The 16731-nt window shown below is 41.4% G+C and overlaps 1 protein-coding gene across 5 annotated transcripts in view; it reads left to right on the top strand.

Moving 5' to 3' along the window:
- The window catches only part of Gapvd1 (GTPase activating protein and VPS9 domains 1), a 79089-nt gene extending 63253 nt beyond the window's left edge, over nt 1–15836 (top strand). Inside the window, exons 19-26 of one of the 5 annotated variants that reach the window (XM_074053205.1) lie at nt 1535–1664; nt 4451–4560; nt 4867–5026; nt 5784–5971; nt 7734–7947; nt 10877–10949; nt 12137–12334; nt 13814–15836. In XM_074053205.1, the coding sequence (XP_073909306.1) occupies nt 1535–1664; nt 4451–4560; nt 4867–5026; nt 5784–5971; nt 7734–7947; nt 10877–10949; nt 12137–12334; nt 13814–13954 (1214 nt within the window). In that variant the 3' untranslated portion in view covers nt 13955–15836. Of the gene's footprint in view, nt 1–1534; nt 1665–4450; nt 4836–4866; nt 5027–5783; nt 5972–7733; nt 7948–10876; nt 10950–12136; nt 12335–13813 lie in introns of those variants that run through there. The other 4 variants (XM_074053204.1, XM_074053202.1, XM_074053201.1 and 1 more) reach the window with 4 other exon arrangements.
- Nucleotides 15837–16731: the final 895 nt, after the last annotated feature.

The raw sequence follows: 16731 nt of genomic DNA, 5'->3' as shown, positions 1-16731 counted from the left end.
GTCAGATTAAATTGATGTCATTTTGGGCACTCTCCCACTAAGCCTGGGCACTCGTGGGGTTCAGATGCCTTCAGGTTGTCATCACCTGAGTCTGGGGTGACTCTCCAGGGGGTTTGGCACATGCCTTAGTGGGAGGAGGTTCTTTTTCAATATTTATAGAACTGTGATCTCTTCCGGTTATGTGTTCTCTTTCAATTTTGTGGAGAGACTGTGCATGGAGAGAGAAGAATGTGGTTTGTTTCGTTTTTGGTAGTGCTGAGGTTTGAACTCAGGGCCTCACAACTTGCTGGGCAGGTGCTTTACCACTTGAGCCATCGTTCTCTCAGTGGAGCTGAGGCAGCAGACTCTTACAATAGGTTATCTGTTGTTGCTCAGTACTTATTTTTTAAAGGATTCTGTTTTCCTTGTTGTGGAATGCTAAATAACTGTCAGAAAAATATGGCGGAGTCCTCAAAATAAGTTACAGGGAAGCAAAAGCAATAAGTAGCGTACTTCATATATTTATGTTTGTGTGTATTGAAAAGATCTTCTGGAAGAATCTCTAACTGGCAACATGAGGGGTCTGAGCAGGACTCCTAGGGACCTGAGAGGGAGTGATGGAAGAGGAGAACTACTTCTTTATTTTGAAAAGTTTTTAAATACTAGAAAGGTTAAAGAATATGCAATGAAGGGTCATATGCTCTCTTCCTGGATTTATCAGTTATTAATATTTTGACCTGCTTTATCTCAACATAAGTTTTTCCTTTTAAGGGGAATAAAGGAGAATGATGGAGGAGTTGAATTCAAGTATGATACATTGTAAGAACTTTTGTAAATGTCACAATGTATCCCAGTACAACAAGAAGAAAAAAAGAAAAAAAAAAAAGCTGAAAAAAAAAAGTTTTTCCTTTTTTTTTCTGAAGTATTCGAAATTGTCTCCTACAAGTGAGGCTATTTTCTTACATGAACACAGTATCTTTATTACATCCAGGAACTTTTTATTCTTTTGACTTTATACATGTATGTGTTATCTTTTCTTAATTGACTAATTAAAAACATAACAGCTGTGGGAACCACAGATCTAGTCCTTAGCTCACTCTTGCTGGTGGTGGAAGGGCTCTGGTGAAAAGAATCAGGAGATTCAAGGCCTTGGTCCACCTCAGCCATTGACCAACTGAGGAAATTAAGTGAAGGGATGTTCTGACTGGGCAGGAGTCCATGCTTCCAAGATGAGAGTAAAATGGGGTTTGAGGCTTCTAATCTGCAGCTCAATGATTCTGATTACAGAATATTAACTTTAAGTTAATTCAGACTTTCACTGTTTTGGATTGGAATAAGAAATAAAACTGCTGTCTTCTCAATATTTACTCTCCTGATACATTGATAACTTGGTTAAGTGTTAGAAGTTTGTTTTCTTTCTCTCTACTTTTTCTCCCAAAGAACCCTTATTACAGGACAATGCCAACTTATGCTTGCATTGCTCTGAACATCTACTAGTGCCAGAATATTCCACATTAACCTGGTTATCCTTTTCTTGGGGATGGGTTTTATTTAGAGGTCATGGGTGATGGTGAAAGTGCACATGATTCTCCTCGTGATGAAACACTACAACACATCTCAGCTGATGATCTTCCAGACTCTGCAAGCCAGGCAGCCCACCCTCAGGATTCAGCCTTCTCTTATCGGTATTTTATTGATTTATGAGATTTGGGACTTTGGGATGTGGTCTTTTCATCACCATTGCATTGACTTCAAGTCAAATGATTCATTAAGTACTTTAATGTATAAAACAGAGAGGGAAGAATAAAATGCTATTTACTAAGAAGACTTACTTGAGCGTTATGAATGCCATATATCAAAGGCATTAATTCAGAGGTTTACAAAACCTTATATGCCTCCAGGAACCACATAAATCAAATAGGTTGCAATATCTGTCTCTGTAAAGCTGTTGACCTGCATGAGCCACATTGGGGAGGACACAGGTCATTAGGAATCATCTGCAGGGGGACCAACCATGGAGTGCTGAGATTGCCCACTCTCCCAGTAAATCTGCAGGAGGGCTCTTTTTGTTGTCCTCTCCATTCCCTGGGCAGGGCTTGAGAAAGAAAATGACTTCAGGATGCTGAAATTTTTGCCTTTGATAAGGAACAAGGAGCACCTGCTTTAAAATATTGTTACCTGAGCCTGTAATCCTAGCTACTTGGGAGGTGAAGATTGGGAGAATCCTGGTTCCAGGCCAGCTTGAGCAAATAGTTTGCGAGACCCCACCTCCCCATCTCCAAAATAATCAGAGCAAAATGAACTGGAGGTGTGGGTCAAACAGTAGAACGCCTGCTTTGTAAATGCAAAGCCCAGAGTTCAAACCCCAGTATCAACCCCCCCACACACACACACCCCCCACAAAACAGCACCATTACCTGTTATGTACTTATAGAGCTCTTCCTCTCCATCGCTCTCTCAACTTTTTAATTGTAGACTCTTCAGTTACAAAAATAAAGTTATACAACAATTTTCCCATTGTCTAGATTTAGCTGTACCAATGTGACCAATATTATTCTGCATTTACCCCCACATCATTAATTACTTGGCAGCACTGGGGTTGAACCCAGGGCCTTATGCTTTCTAGGCAGGTGCTCTACCACTTGAGCCACGCCTCCAACCTTCCTCCTGATTATTTAAAAGCGAATTCTAAATGACGTTTTATTTATAAATATTTCAAAGCCTCATATTTTTCCTATAATACAATAAAGGGGGTTGCAAGTGGAAGTTTTATTTTCCAGTCACGACTCATTTTTCTAAATGCCTCATGTGACTTTACCATTATATATTTTATAAGATTCTTGACAAAGTGGATGAATACTATTACTCTTTGTATAGGAAAAAATCTAATAGGGAAAGACTCAGAGCTAGTCATGAGGTGGACAAGTGACAGCCTATGAGAAGGTACAATCTCTGACCTTTCTCTAAGTTGTCAGACTCCTTTTTGCAAATGATAGGCTTGAAAATTCTGCAGAAGTTCTGTTTTATGACTCACAGGACCAGAAGGAGCCACAGGTATTAGCAAATAAGAAAACTCAATGGTCCCCATATAGGAAGAGCTGCTTGCTGTGGAGGGCAGCCCCTACTTGAGGAGGCTCCACCCTGGGTGGAAGTAGGTGATTCAGCACTCAGAAATTGAAAAGAATTTGGCTTTAGCCTAACGTGGAAACTCCCAAGCAGGAGAGCAGTCGAAAGAGTTTCTTGTCAGGGGTGAGCTCTTTTGTGTCACAACCAGCATTTTTTGAGATGTGGTAGAAGGCACTCTCAGTTTGGGCTGTAGGGTGGCACTGATAATGTCTGTGTCCCTCCTAACACTGGCATATATGATACATGCTGTCCTGGTTAGTGCCTATTGTAGATCTGAGCTCATGATACAAGATGAGAAAGGATTTGTTCGACTGATTGTAGGGGTACTAGAGAGTGGTCCTTGTCCAAAGCACTATTATTTATTTATTTATTTGTTTATTTACTTTGCAGTACTGCTGGGGTCTTGTACTCAGAGCTTCACACTTGCAAAGCAGGCACTCTACTGCTTGAGCCACACCTACAGGCCTTTTTGCTCTGGTTCTTTTTAAGATAGGATCTTGCTTTTTGCCCAGGCCAGCCTTGACCATGATCTCCTATTTTACACTTCCCAGTGTCGCTGTGATGGCAGATGTACTCCATTGTGAGATGGGGTCTCATGAATTATTTTTTCTGGTTGGCCTACAACTGCGATTATCCCAGCCTCCCAGCCTCCCAGGTAGCTCAGATTACGTGTTAGCCACCAGCACACAGCTCTGGAGCACTCTTATAACCTTGATCCTCAAATAACTAGAAGACTGTTCTTTTAAGAAAAGTGTTACCTTTTTTTAATTTAGTTTTTTTTTTTTCTTTTGGTGGAACTGGGGTTTGAATTCAGGGGTTCATGCTTGCAAAGCAGGCACTCTATCGCTTGAGCCACACCTCTAGTCCAGACTTACCTTTTTTCAAAATGACTGTTTGAGCTGAATGATGGGTGATTCGTGCCTGTAATTCTCGCTACTTGGGAGGTAGAGAGCAGGAGGATCAAAGCCAGCCCAGGCAAATAACTTTGTGAGACCATATCTTGAAACTATCCAACACAAAAAAATGGCTGAAGGAGTGGCTCAAGTGGTAGAGTACTTTCCTATCAAGCTTGAGCCCTTCATTCAAAACCCCAGTACCACCAAAAAAAAATGAAAAATGAAAAAAAAATACCTGTTTGAAACTTTGAGTCCTGAGGTAACGTATTAATTTACATATTAAGCATTCATAAAATGTGGCCAGTTTTCTGGCTGAGGATGTAGCTCGACAATAGAGCATGTACTTAGCATGTGTGAGGCCTTGGGTTTGATCCTCAGTAACAAAAGAAAAAAAAAAAGTGACCAATTCTGGGGTAAAGAAATCAATGTATTCTGTTGTCATTTTTCAGAGATGCAAAAAAGAAACTGAGGCTTGCTCTTTGCTCTGCGGACTCTGTTGCCTTCCCAGTGTTAACACATTCAACAAGGAACGGATTGCCAGACCATACAGACCCTGAAGGCAAGTTGTCACAAGATGGCTTAGTTTTTCCTATGCTTACAGCTTGAACAATACAAAATTGCAGTATTCTGCTGTTAGACTCTACAGAAATTCCATGTGGTTCAACTTAATACATTTATTTTAGGTCACCTATGGGTACTTGACTAATGATTTATTAAAGTATTTTCTAAACAGTAGTGGCAGTGCTGCTTAGTTCTGATAATACATATAGCAGAACTGACATCGGAAATGCTGAGAGGCTAAATGCAGCTTATGTAAGCCCATGGAAGTTCTCAATAATAACAGAATTCTTGTTTTTACATTTAGACAATGAAATTGTGTGCTTCTTAAAAGTTCAGATAGCTGAAGCAATTAATTTACAAGATAAGAACTTAATGGCTCAACTTCAGGAAACAATGCGCTGTGTGTGCCGCTTTGATAACAGGACTTGTAGGAAACTGCTGGCATCCATTGCTGAGGATTACAGGTAATGTACCTAAGCTGTTCAGCTTGTGGGCCTAACTTGCAGCTGCAAGTGTTTTCTTTTGGTCCTTATTTCAGAAATGAATCTAGGCTTACCACAAAGTGTGTAGTTATGTTTACCTGGATATGGATTTCTAAGAACACATTCCAGAAACATGGTTATAAACAAGTAGCTCTTAGTAATAGAGAGGTGCAGTTTTCCTCAGCTTTGCACAAAAGTAGGTGAGGCCAAGGTAACTAGGTTATCACTCTCCTTTTTTAGAGGTGTTAGGAAAGACTCCTTTGGTGAATTGTTACCCTTTTTTGCCTGCCACTCCCTTGCTAATTATTATGGGAGGACTATCACTGCAGCCCAGAGGCTTTGCAGCTCAGGGAAGGAACTCTAATATAAGCAAGTAATTGGTGGGGGTGTTTAATGGCCTAGTGTAAATAATCTGTATTTTATTGCTATTTTTAGTCTTCTGTAGCAGCCAGTTTCCTGTTTAGTATGAGGTCCTACCATCATGGAAACTGTGCTCCTCCATAAAATGGACCAAGTATGGGAAGGGGCTTAGTGACCTTAGTGCTCAGCAGAAACACGCAGACAGGTTCTGTGTCTTGAGCTGGAAGCATGGACAGTGCCCAGGACACTTGTCTTCAGTCTGACATGCCAATCGTAAAACCAAAATCTAGGAAGTCATTTTTTTTTTTTAATTATGATTCTTAAATCTTAAAGTGTTCATTATGTCTACGTGATGGTCTACAAAGCATTTTCCTTTTAGGAAAAGAGCTCCATATATCGCTTACCTCACTCGCTGTCGGCAAGGACTGCAGACCACACAGGCTCACCTGGAAAGGCTCTTGCAGAGGGTTTTGCGGGACAAAGAAGTAGCCAATAGATATTTTACCACTGTGTGTGTGAGATTACTGCTTGAGAGCAAAGAAAAGAAGATCAGGGAATTCATTCAAGGTAATTAAATACCTTTAGAGGAAGTATCTCTTCCACTGTATATTATTGGGAAGACTGGAAAATTTTGTTTTGTTCTGCTTTGCTTTGCTAGTTTGTGTAAGAATTTGTATGCATTAGAAGAGTTCCTTAAATACCCAGTTCTTTTATGGGGTATTTTTTTGTGTGTTGGGGGGAATACTAGGATTTGAACTTGGGGCCTCACACTTGTTAGGTTAGGCATTCTAGAGCTATGCCTCTAGCCCTTTTTCGCTAAGGTCTCATGTTTTTGCCCAGGGCCAGTCTCAGACCATGATCCTTTTCCCTATGGCCTCCCACATGGATTAGATTCAAGATACATACCACCAACCCTGGCTTATATGTTGAAATTGTTACTTGCTGGTGTGAAATGTTGTGGGTTGCTGTGGAGGGTTCTTGCTTTCACAGGCCAGAGAATTGGCTCATCAGGTAGCTGATTGACTCGTGAGACAAGGCTGGTACACAAAGTAAGATTTATTAGAGAGAAAGGAAAGGCTACAGCTAGAGCAGTGCAGCAGAGCACAGAAACCGGTGGCTCCCTGCTTAGGTGAAGGCTTTTTATGGACGCTTAAACTCTGGGTTAGGGTAAGGGTGAGGTAGATTTTTTCCATTGGCTGTGGATTTGTGGGCTCTCTTAGATAAGCTGGTCTGTTTGCCCCTTATTGGGGGAACAACCTTGAGTGCATTCTGTTTATCAGCCCTGTGACAGATGGATGAGACCCTGTATCTCCTCCTCAGGGTGCAAGAATGCAGATTTATAACTCCTCAGGGTGCAGGGCCCATAGTGTTCTCCATGGGGGATGGGATAATCACTCATCTGTCCTTTAGGTTCCCAGACCCAACAAGATGGGGTCCTGCTAACTTTTTTTTTTTTGTCCAGGCTGAACTCAAACCATGATCCCCCTTATCTCTGCCTCCTGAGTAGCTGGGATTACATGAGTGAGCCATCACATCCAGCCTAAAAAACATTAAACTTCAATGTCATATATCTAAATTGCAATTTTCTCTTGAATTAAATATCTGTTTTGTTTGTTTTTGATTTTTTGAGACAGGGTCTCACTATGTAGCATAGGCCGGCCTGGAATGACTATAAGCCCAGGCTAATCTCAAACTCATGATCCTCCTGCTTTAGCCTCCCAGGTGCTGAGATTATAGGTTTGCATCACCACACTTGGCCTGGATCCACACAATTTTTTAAATAATATATATTTTTATTATAAACCCCTTGAACTTAAACATTTACGTATTTTGTACTTTCTTTTCATTTTAATAATTTAGCTACATAGTTTCCTAAAATAAGCTGCACCCAGATACTTTCAGCTTTAAGATCATGGTATCTGCATCATTAGCAATTAAAATGATTTCTATAGATTAGTTCTTATCAGCAGAGGTATGTTCCAAGAACCTTCCCAGTGGATGCCTGAAACTGTGCATAGTCCTGGACTCTAAATAGCATACTGATAACTGAGATGGCTACTGAGTGACTAAGAGCAGGGAGCACACACAGGGTGGAAACACTGGACACAGGGATGGGTAGAGCAGAGGGTCCTAGATTTCTTCAGGCTACTCAAAACAATGTGCAATTTAAGACTTAGGAATTGTTTTTTCTACAGTTTTCCGTTTAATGGATCACAGGTAACTAACTGAAACTAGGAGACAAAACTGAGGATAAGAGCGGATTTACTGTTATTTTCTTTTTTGGATGATTTATATATTGTATTTTTTAAGTCAATATTTTTCATTGGAGACTTTCAGAAACTCACAGCAGCTGATGACAAAACTGCTCAGGTAGAAGATTTTCTACAGTTCCTTTATGGTGCAATGGCTCAGGATGTCATATGGCAAAATGCCAGTGAAGAACAACTTCAGGATGCTCAGCTGGCCATTGAACGAAGTGTGATGAATCGGATTTTCAAGCTTGCTTTCTACCCTAATCAGGATGGGGACATACTTCGTGACCAGTGAGTGCCTCTGTGTTGGAAGCATGTGTCAGGAAGCAGGCTATACCAGATTAGCTAATGTGGGTTTAGATCTGATTATAAAGGAAAATGTGTCAGTTACTATTTTTCATCCATCAGAGTTACACAATCAAAAAGAATGATAATACCCAGTTCTCAGTGATGTGGGTAATCAGGCTGGAAACAATGAGAATTGATATGGCCTCCCCCTCCACTCCCAGTACTGGGGATTGAAACCAGGGTTTTGAACTTACTAGGCACGTGCTCTGCCACTTGACCCACACCAATAGTCATTTTACTTAGTTTGTTTTTCAGATAGGGTCTCATGCTTTACCTCCGTGAGCCTTGAACAGCAATCCTCTTACCTTCATTTCTTATGCAGCTAGGATTATAGGCATATGTCACCATTCCCAACTTGTTTTTGGAATAGGGTCTCCCTAACTTTTGCCCAAACTGGCCTCAGACTGTGAACCTTCTCTCTCTGTCTCTCAAGTAGCTGGGATTACAGGCATGCACTGCCACCACACCTGTGGTATGGCCTTTTTGAAAGGCACTGCTGTGTTCCCTGCTTGAAATGTTCTTTCATGCCTTCTCTTTGTGATGAATTCTTGCTTATCATTCAGTTGTCAACTCAAGCATCACTTCCTTGGAAACCCTTTCCTAACAAGTTTCAATCCCTACAAGCCTCTCTCAGGCTTCATACCTTTCTTTAGCGCCTGCATGGTTACCATTTGCCATTAGCTTGCATCATGTTTGTCAACCCAACGCTGCTGACGCTTGGTGCAGGAGGCTGCCCTGCAATGGTCGCATGTTTAGTAGGATCCCTGGCTCTATACTCCATGTGCCAGTAATATCCAGCCAGCTGTAACAACTAAAAATGTTCTCAGACATTGCCAAATGTCTCTTACAATGGAAATCCTCCCCTGGTCTTGATCACAGATTTGTGTAATCATCTGATAAGCACTCTCTCCCTAATGGATTGTCCCCTCATGGAAGTAGAAAATAATGCTGTTATTCATCACTTATCACAGTGTCAAGGACAGTCCTTGACTTCCAGTATGTGCCCATTACATACTTATTGGGGGTGAACAGTTGTGCGTTTGATCATCAGCAAACCCCTGGAATTGTATATGGCCTGGCTAAATCTCAGCAAGGCTGTTATAAAAGTGGTCCCAAGGGAAGGGATGCAGCTCAGTGGCAGAGGGCTTGAGTTTAATCCCTCGGACTGCAGCCATTCAGTAGGTAAGTAAGCAAGTAAATAAATAGTAATCCTGAAAACCATCTGCAATACAAACATTGGTTAAGTAATATTCTTCTGAAAAAAGAAAAAAGAGCATTGGTTATTTTAGGGTAATAGGGTGAGATGATTCCACATCTTTGTTCTTCCTCTTCTGTGTTTTCCTGAGCACTGCTCCACAGCCCTGTTTCTGCCCCACATATGCTAAAGTTTGCCACCATGCATCCCAGCAGCAAAAATGGCTTTCTGTGCCCGGTGACTCTCAGAGGTCTGTGTCGTGTAGTAGGATCTCAGGGTTATTAAATAATTCATATACGATTTTTTTTCTTTCTTTTCTCTCTTTTTTTGGCTGACACAGTGGCTTCCAGCTACTTAGGAGGCAAAGATTGGGACGGTTACAGTTCAAGGCCAGCCTGGGTATAAAGTTAGCAAGACCGAATCTCAGTCAATAAGCTAGGCATGGTGGCATGCCTGGGGTCCTAGCTATGCAGGAGGACTGCAGTCTGAGGCTGGCCCCAGGCAAAAACATGACACCCTACCTGAAAAATACCTAAAGCAAAAACGGATTAGAGGCGTGGCTTGAGTGATAGGTACCTGCCTAGCAAGCGCAAGGACCTGAGTTCACACCCAAGTACTAACCTCCTCCACTCTGCAAAAAATTTTTATTTAGTTTTACAGAGTTTTGGTTTTGGTGGTGTTAGGGATAGAACCCAGGACCTAACATGCTAAGGCAAATGCCATCCTACTGAGCCACACCCCTCAACCCCACAGAAATTTCAAGAGGCTGCACATATATTTGAGAGAATTTGCTTTCCTGTGAAATGGGTTAGGATCACTCCAAACTGCCTCATGTATCCATAGTCTCAGAGGCTGTCAGCCCACACAGGCCTGTTTTCTCTCCAGAGCAACTTTTGGCATCAGGCATGGGATAAGGAGTGGGGACATGGAAGTTGTATTTACCGTAGAACGCAGCTTATTGCTACTCCTTCATGGCATTTCTGCAGGTGTTATGTGTGGTGAGCAAACTCAGTGTCTGAAAACAACACTGAAAGCCAGGAGGCTGGGTTTAGCTCCATGCTGCCGTGGCAACTCCTTCACTTTCTTAATCCTAAATTTTCTTCATCTACAGTGAGGGGTTGGGTGATGCTAGAATCCCCTCTCCATCTGAAAGCTATGATCTTTGGTTTCTGGCTTTTGAGCCTCCCTACATCCTCGCTTTTTTTCTTTTTCCCCACTACTTTTTCTTCTTGGAGTAGTGTGTCCAGGCTAAGGATTCCTCTCGTCTCTGCCTTGGAGCACTGCCCTAGTCCAGGAAAGGAGAGCTTCCCTCCTCTTTCTGCATCCTCTCCCCTCCTGCAGCATTTCTAAGCAAATCCTAAAAATGAAACTTTTTGTTGTCGTTTTTGAGACAGGGTCTCACTTTGTAGTTCAGGCTGTCCTCGAACTTGGAATCCTCCTGCCTCAGCCTCCCACCTAGTGCACATTACAGGTGTGAACTACCATACCCAGTTAAAAATGGGCCTTTTTGACAAGAAAGAATACATATGGCTAAGAGAGACTGTCAGCTGTGATTGTAATCTTTATCTAGAAATGTCTGACATGTTTTAAATGTTTTGAAAAAAATCAATTATGACTATTTATGTACTTTATTTTCTAACATGTATATTTACATTTGTATTTTGGGGGGGCTTTCAGGGTTCTTCATGAACATATCCAGAGATTGTCTAAAGTAGTGACTGCAAACCACAGAGCTCTTCAGATACCAGAGGTAATGAGTTCATGTAGTGTGATGGTTCACTAAAGCTGCCTGGTGTAGCACGTGTGCATATCACCATGTTGTTAAGGAACTGGAGGATGATAATATAGAAATCACCATTTGCACTAGGTGTTCTCGAGTGGAACTGTTGTGTCCACAAAGGTGTTTCTGGGGACAAAGTCCCTGGCACAGAAAGGGACCTCAGTGGAAGAGAAGAGGGAGAACCCAAAGGAGAGCCTTCCCCAGAGCCACTCAGCGCCCAGCCCTGCCAACCCTGCCCTCTTGGGTAAAGCGCTGCCCATACATTCTTACACACTGATTTTTGCACAGCTGTCCCATTTTAAGAAGGGTTTTTGGGACACTAAAGGGGTGAGAACAGCAGCAGAAGAAGAAATCGTCAAATCCCATGTGGCTACAGGTTACATTTTAAGTTTTTTTTCCGGGTGGGGGGGCAGTGTTGAGGTTGGAAAGTTTATTAAGGGAAAGAATGAAAGCTCCCTCAGGAAGGGAGGGTTGCGCTTTTTATTTTTTGATACAAGGTCTCACTATATAGCCCTCAAACTCGAAATCCTCCTGCCTCCACCTCCCAAATATTGGGATTACACGTGTGCACCAGCACACCCAGCACATTTTAGTTACTGATAGTAGTATTTTTACCTGACATATATCTCTCACAAAATAAGAAAACTGGAAAAATGTCTGCTATTTGAACTTTCTGGTTGTTTTTATTAAGTTACCAACATTATAAAACATTAATTAGCAAAATTTAATTTTTCTTTGATTTTTTTCTTAAAGATGTTTCCAGAACTACAAGAAGCGTTCATCCTAATTAAATTATCTTTTCTTAGTAGCTTGTTTGTGCTTTTGGAATCAGCTACTAAATATAAAGAAGTTTCATTCTAACTATTTAAGAAAGATACTGCATGAAATGTTATGAATTCTGTGTTCTGTGTTATTGTGTACCCTTTATTAATGGGTGTCTGGGTTGCTCTGTTTTTAAATGCAGAGCAAATTATGTAAGAGTTTTAAGTAGAAAACTTTAATCCTCTGTGGAAGGGGGAAAAGACCAAGATACGGTTTTACTAAAGAAAGGAAAAGGCAGCCCCCTCACCCTCTGCCTGCTGGAGGGGAAGCTACAGGGGTCATTGCACACAGGTTGCTGTTGGATTCAGGTCTGTGTTGTCTGTGGTCTTGCTCAGGTATATCTCCGGGAAGCACCATGGCCATCTGCACAGTCAGAAATCAGGACAATAAGTGCTTACAAAACCCCCCGGGACAAAGTGCAGTGCGTGCTGAGAATGTGCTCAACCATCATGAACCTCCTGAGCCTGGCCACCGAGGACTCCGTCCCGGGGGCAGATGACTTTGTGCCTGTACTGGTGTTCGTGCTGATAAAGGTGGGCCTTACACTGTCTGTCAAAGACTTCATGTGCCATCCTGAGCAGGGCAGTGTGAGCCATCATGAGTGCTGAGAGCCCTAGGTGCCTTTCGAAGCATGGTACCCAGGAGATGGTGTCTAATGTTAGGATTTGCTCTGTCTACAAGATAGGGCTTTCAAAAAAACGATGTGAGGCCCACTTCCTAGAGGAACATTTTCTTTTCAGCTTTAAAGCAGTGCCTGATGTTTTTGGGTGGGGCTTAGCCTGTGGTCACTGAGTAAGTGAATGAGGCCAGGTTCTCAGCACTGTACTTGTGCTGCCTTCTTTCACAGAGTTCTTCCCAGTGTTTGTTAGATGGACCACTAGGTCCACCAAAGTGGTCCACCAATCATTTCTCCCTTTATTTAACTTCTTATTTTGTAATTGGACCTTTTTTTTTTTTTTTGGTACTGGGTCTTGAACTCAGGGCCTACACCTTGAGCCAGTCTGCCATCCCTTTTTTGTGAAGGGTTTTTCAAGCTAATTTGCCTGGGCTGGCTTTGAACCGTGATCTTCCTGATCTCTGTCTCCGAGTAGCTGGGATTACAGGCATGAGCCGCTGGCACCCAGCTTTATTGCATTTTATTAATTTAAAAAGTATTGACCTTTCTTGTCTTTCTTTGACTCTAAAATTAAAGTTTCTTCATTTTATTTCACACATTTTGTGGGTGGTCGTGCAGTTCAAGTGCACATGGTCCCCAGGTGATGGCGTCTGCCTTGCCTGTGTGTGGCAGTTAATGCAGCCTGGCCATTGATGCCCACAGTATATTTGACATGGTTCTTACCCTTTCTCAGTGTTGCTGATAGTCCTCCAAGTCTTGGCCTGGACTCAGAAACCCAGCACTTTGGTCATCCTCCAGGCTGTCACTCTTCTCTCTTCTCTATGCGATCTGTCTAGTCTCTCTGAAGAGCCAGTTTAAGCTCATTTTAAGAAAAGGGCGTTAGATGGTTCTCCTAACCATTTAACAACCTGTGTCCTTTCTTTCCATGTGATAAAGGTGAAAAAACTGAAGTTTTGTGTTCTCTCTTGCTACAGAGGGCATGTTACCTATTTCAAGTTTTTCTTCCTCAGCTGATTCTACCTAGACTACTAACCAAATGTGACTCAATTTGCCTAAAGCATTTATTTCCTTATCTAACTTTCTGGAGTCCTTGGATGTTGAATAAGAACCACATGGATTAGTTCAGCCTCCTTAGGGATCAGTAAGGTTAGTGACTTGCCAGGATAGAAGGGACTGAATAGTACAACTAGGATTAGAACCAAGCTGCCTTTCCAATACACTGTTGCTACTCGTAGTGATTACTGTTTATGGATTACTTCCCAAAAGCAGTTTGAGGATTATTGTCAAAGCACTGATAACTCTTTGACAGGAAAACATTTGAAGAGCAGGTACTGAGAAAATTCTGGCAGAGAATAGCACTTGAGTAATTGGCTCTTTCTTACTTTCACTTCTCTAGGCAAACCCACCCTGTCTGCTATCCACTGTGCAGTACATCAGTAGCTTCTATGCCAGCTGTCTGTCTGGGGAGGAATCCTACTGGTGGATGCAGTTTACAGCAGCAGTGGAGTTCATTAAAACCATCGATGACCGGAAGTGACCAAGACCCAGGATCACCATGGCGGCAGACTGTTAGGCAAACAGATCTCTAAGAAAATGTAGCAGCTGCTTTGAAGGCTGAAGATTGTTTTTGTATAATATTGTACAGCATTCAGACATTTTAAAACAGATCTTTACTAAACAGATTAATGAGCTAACAAGCAGGTTCTCTTTTCTTTGGGCTCTTTTCCTTTCTGATGTGCATATTTTATTGTCCCTAAGTAGAGAATAGTACTGCAAAAAAGGGACCACATTTTTCAGGTATTTTGAAATATTAAAAAACAGAACAGAGTCTCTTAGGAAATTTCTAGATCTCCATTCATGGATACCCCATTTTAAAAAAGAATAGTACACCTCTTTTAAGATGCTGTCTTCTGTGCATCTACTGGAAGGAAAATAGCAACTGCACTGAGGATTGAAATCGTGGTGCATTTATGGCATTTCCTGTCAATAACACTCGCCTGTGTCAAAGAGCTGAGAAGGAGATGTAAATATAATCTATATTTATATTTGATGTAATATGGACATCTTCAGATTCTAATAAACAAGGAGTATTGCTGATAGTAGGTTGTGACATACCCTCTTGTGAAATGGTTTCCTTGACAAAATTTAAGCTGAGCTTAAAAGCAGAAAACACACAGAAATATTTATTAAAGTATAATACAGTTTATTAAACTCTCTAGGTATAGAGTTTAATGAGGAGTGTGAAAACTCCTGAAGAAGTCACATGGGCATGTCTCGCCATGCAAGTTTGTGATGCTGCACATAGGAGACAGACTTTAACCTACCACAGGCCACACAGGAAGGAACAGTGCACATCTAACCTTATTGTGGCACTTCTCATCTGAAATACTAAGTATGCTGTAGAAACCCAGACAGAGCTCCTTACAAACCTTTAATTGTAATATATTTTTAATGATTATTCACATTGAATGCACAGACCAGGAATTCAGTGAATGTCATTTTTTAAAAAACTAATTTGTATTGTCTGCTCTAGTCTTACAAGTTTTACTAGTGATAAACTATTTTAATCAACCATACTATTCTTATGGAAAAAAAGTCTATTTTGGCAGGTTTCTGTGCCTTTATTTCCCTCTTCTGAAAAAAATGTATGTGTTTCACTATTGGTTTGCGTTACACACAAACGCTTCACCAGGACTGGGCTTTGGTGGTGTAGGACTGGCCCGGGAGGCGCACCAGAGCTTCAAGGACAGTCTTGCACATAGGCTTTTGCCAACCACTTTCGCTTTGTGTTTCCTAAACATGTCTAGCTTCTTTTATAACAAATGCTGTGGTCCCATACTTTGAGCCCCTGTTGCTGGCAGCATTTCAAGGCATTTTTTAAGGAACCTGTGTCAACCCGCCTTGAGCAGCTGGATACAGAGGCTGGCTGCACCGCTCTGTGAGATCTCTGTCTCAGTGCCAAAAGAAGCTGGGTTTTCTTCATGTCTCCACCTCTTCTTGTTTATTTTAAAATACCAAAACAGTAATTTGCATAGGAGTGTGGAATGTGGTTTCTGCCTTCTAGGAAGAGATCAAAATTAAACTAGTGCTACAAAATGTCCTTTTAAATGTCAGGTCAAGAAATCCATGTACAGAGTTAGGAGTTTCGTGGGCTGTTGCCATCAACCCTTCCTGGGTATTAGAAGTCACATCCCATTGTAAGTACGCATAAGCTGTGTGACATGACTTCTAAGACCTAGGTAGGAGTCCCTTTACTTCAGCATTTGATTCAATAAATGTTAAGTCAACAGAAGTCTTTAAATACTTGGAATTCATTGTTACGGGATTTAACTTGTAAATCAATGAGATTTCTTTTTCTTTGCAATGGTAGCTAAATATATTCCATGTTATCACTGTGGAAATAAATATGAAGATGTGAATGTTGCACCAGGGTTCTTTTCTGTGGAGGAGAAGGTGGTGGGTCTGGGGTATAGGGCTATCCTGGAGGCAGGAAATGGGGCTCTGCAATGCTCGAGCCAGTGGCGAGTAGAATTTGGCATTGGTGAGTGGAATTTGGCATTGGTGACATCCCGCACTCAGGTGCTGGCAGGAGGCAGGAGGAGGTCAGCAGTAACACTCACTGGCTTGATTTCGTGGTTGATTTCTGAATTTAGGGATTAGTATATACCTAAATTAGTAGACAGTATACCTTGTTATAGCAGCAGTAGTGTGTGAGACAGGAAGTGACTGGATTTGTTTTTAGGAAAGAGGATTAGCTGTTCTTCAAATGTTTCTTACTATACTTCCTTCCACACTTGTTTTACATGAAGGATGAGTGCAAAGTGCAGAGTCACCCTTGGAAAGCAGCCAGTAGCCTCCAGTTTTTAAATAGACATTTCAAAGTCAGTGGATATTAGATGGAGAGATGGTGGCTCTGCTTGCTGATGTCTTACAGAATTCTCTTAAGGAAAAAATCAGTTTGTATTTTCTGTTGATAATTCTTCTGGAAGTAATAGAAATACAGATTGCAGTTATCTTTTCTTCTGAAATTGAACAAAAACCTGGTAAACATTCTGTTTTTTCCATGTTAGGTAAAATCATGGGTGCAATAATTGTTTTCTTTTTTTTTGAAACCTTATGAAAGCCTTTTGACCCAGATAAGTAGCTGTAGTAAGGGAATTAGGCTTTCTGGAAGATTGAAAATAAATTTGATGTGTGGTTTTTCTTTTCCTGTTGTGTCCTGGAAACCTTTGTTTAACATGGACTTTACAACTGTGTATTTGTGAAATACATAAGCAAGAGAACAAAAACCAACTATGCTGTAAGAACCTGTAC

The sequence above is a fragment of the Castor canadensis genome, chromosome 13, assembly GCF_047511655.1.
Source record: "Castor canadensis chromosome 13, mCasCan1.hap1v2, whole genome shotgun sequence".
NCBI classification, from domain to species: Eukaryota; Metazoa; Chordata; class Mammalia; order Rodentia; family Castoridae; genus Castor; species Castor canadensis.
This window is presented reverse-complemented; position numbering and strand designations above follow the sequence as displayed.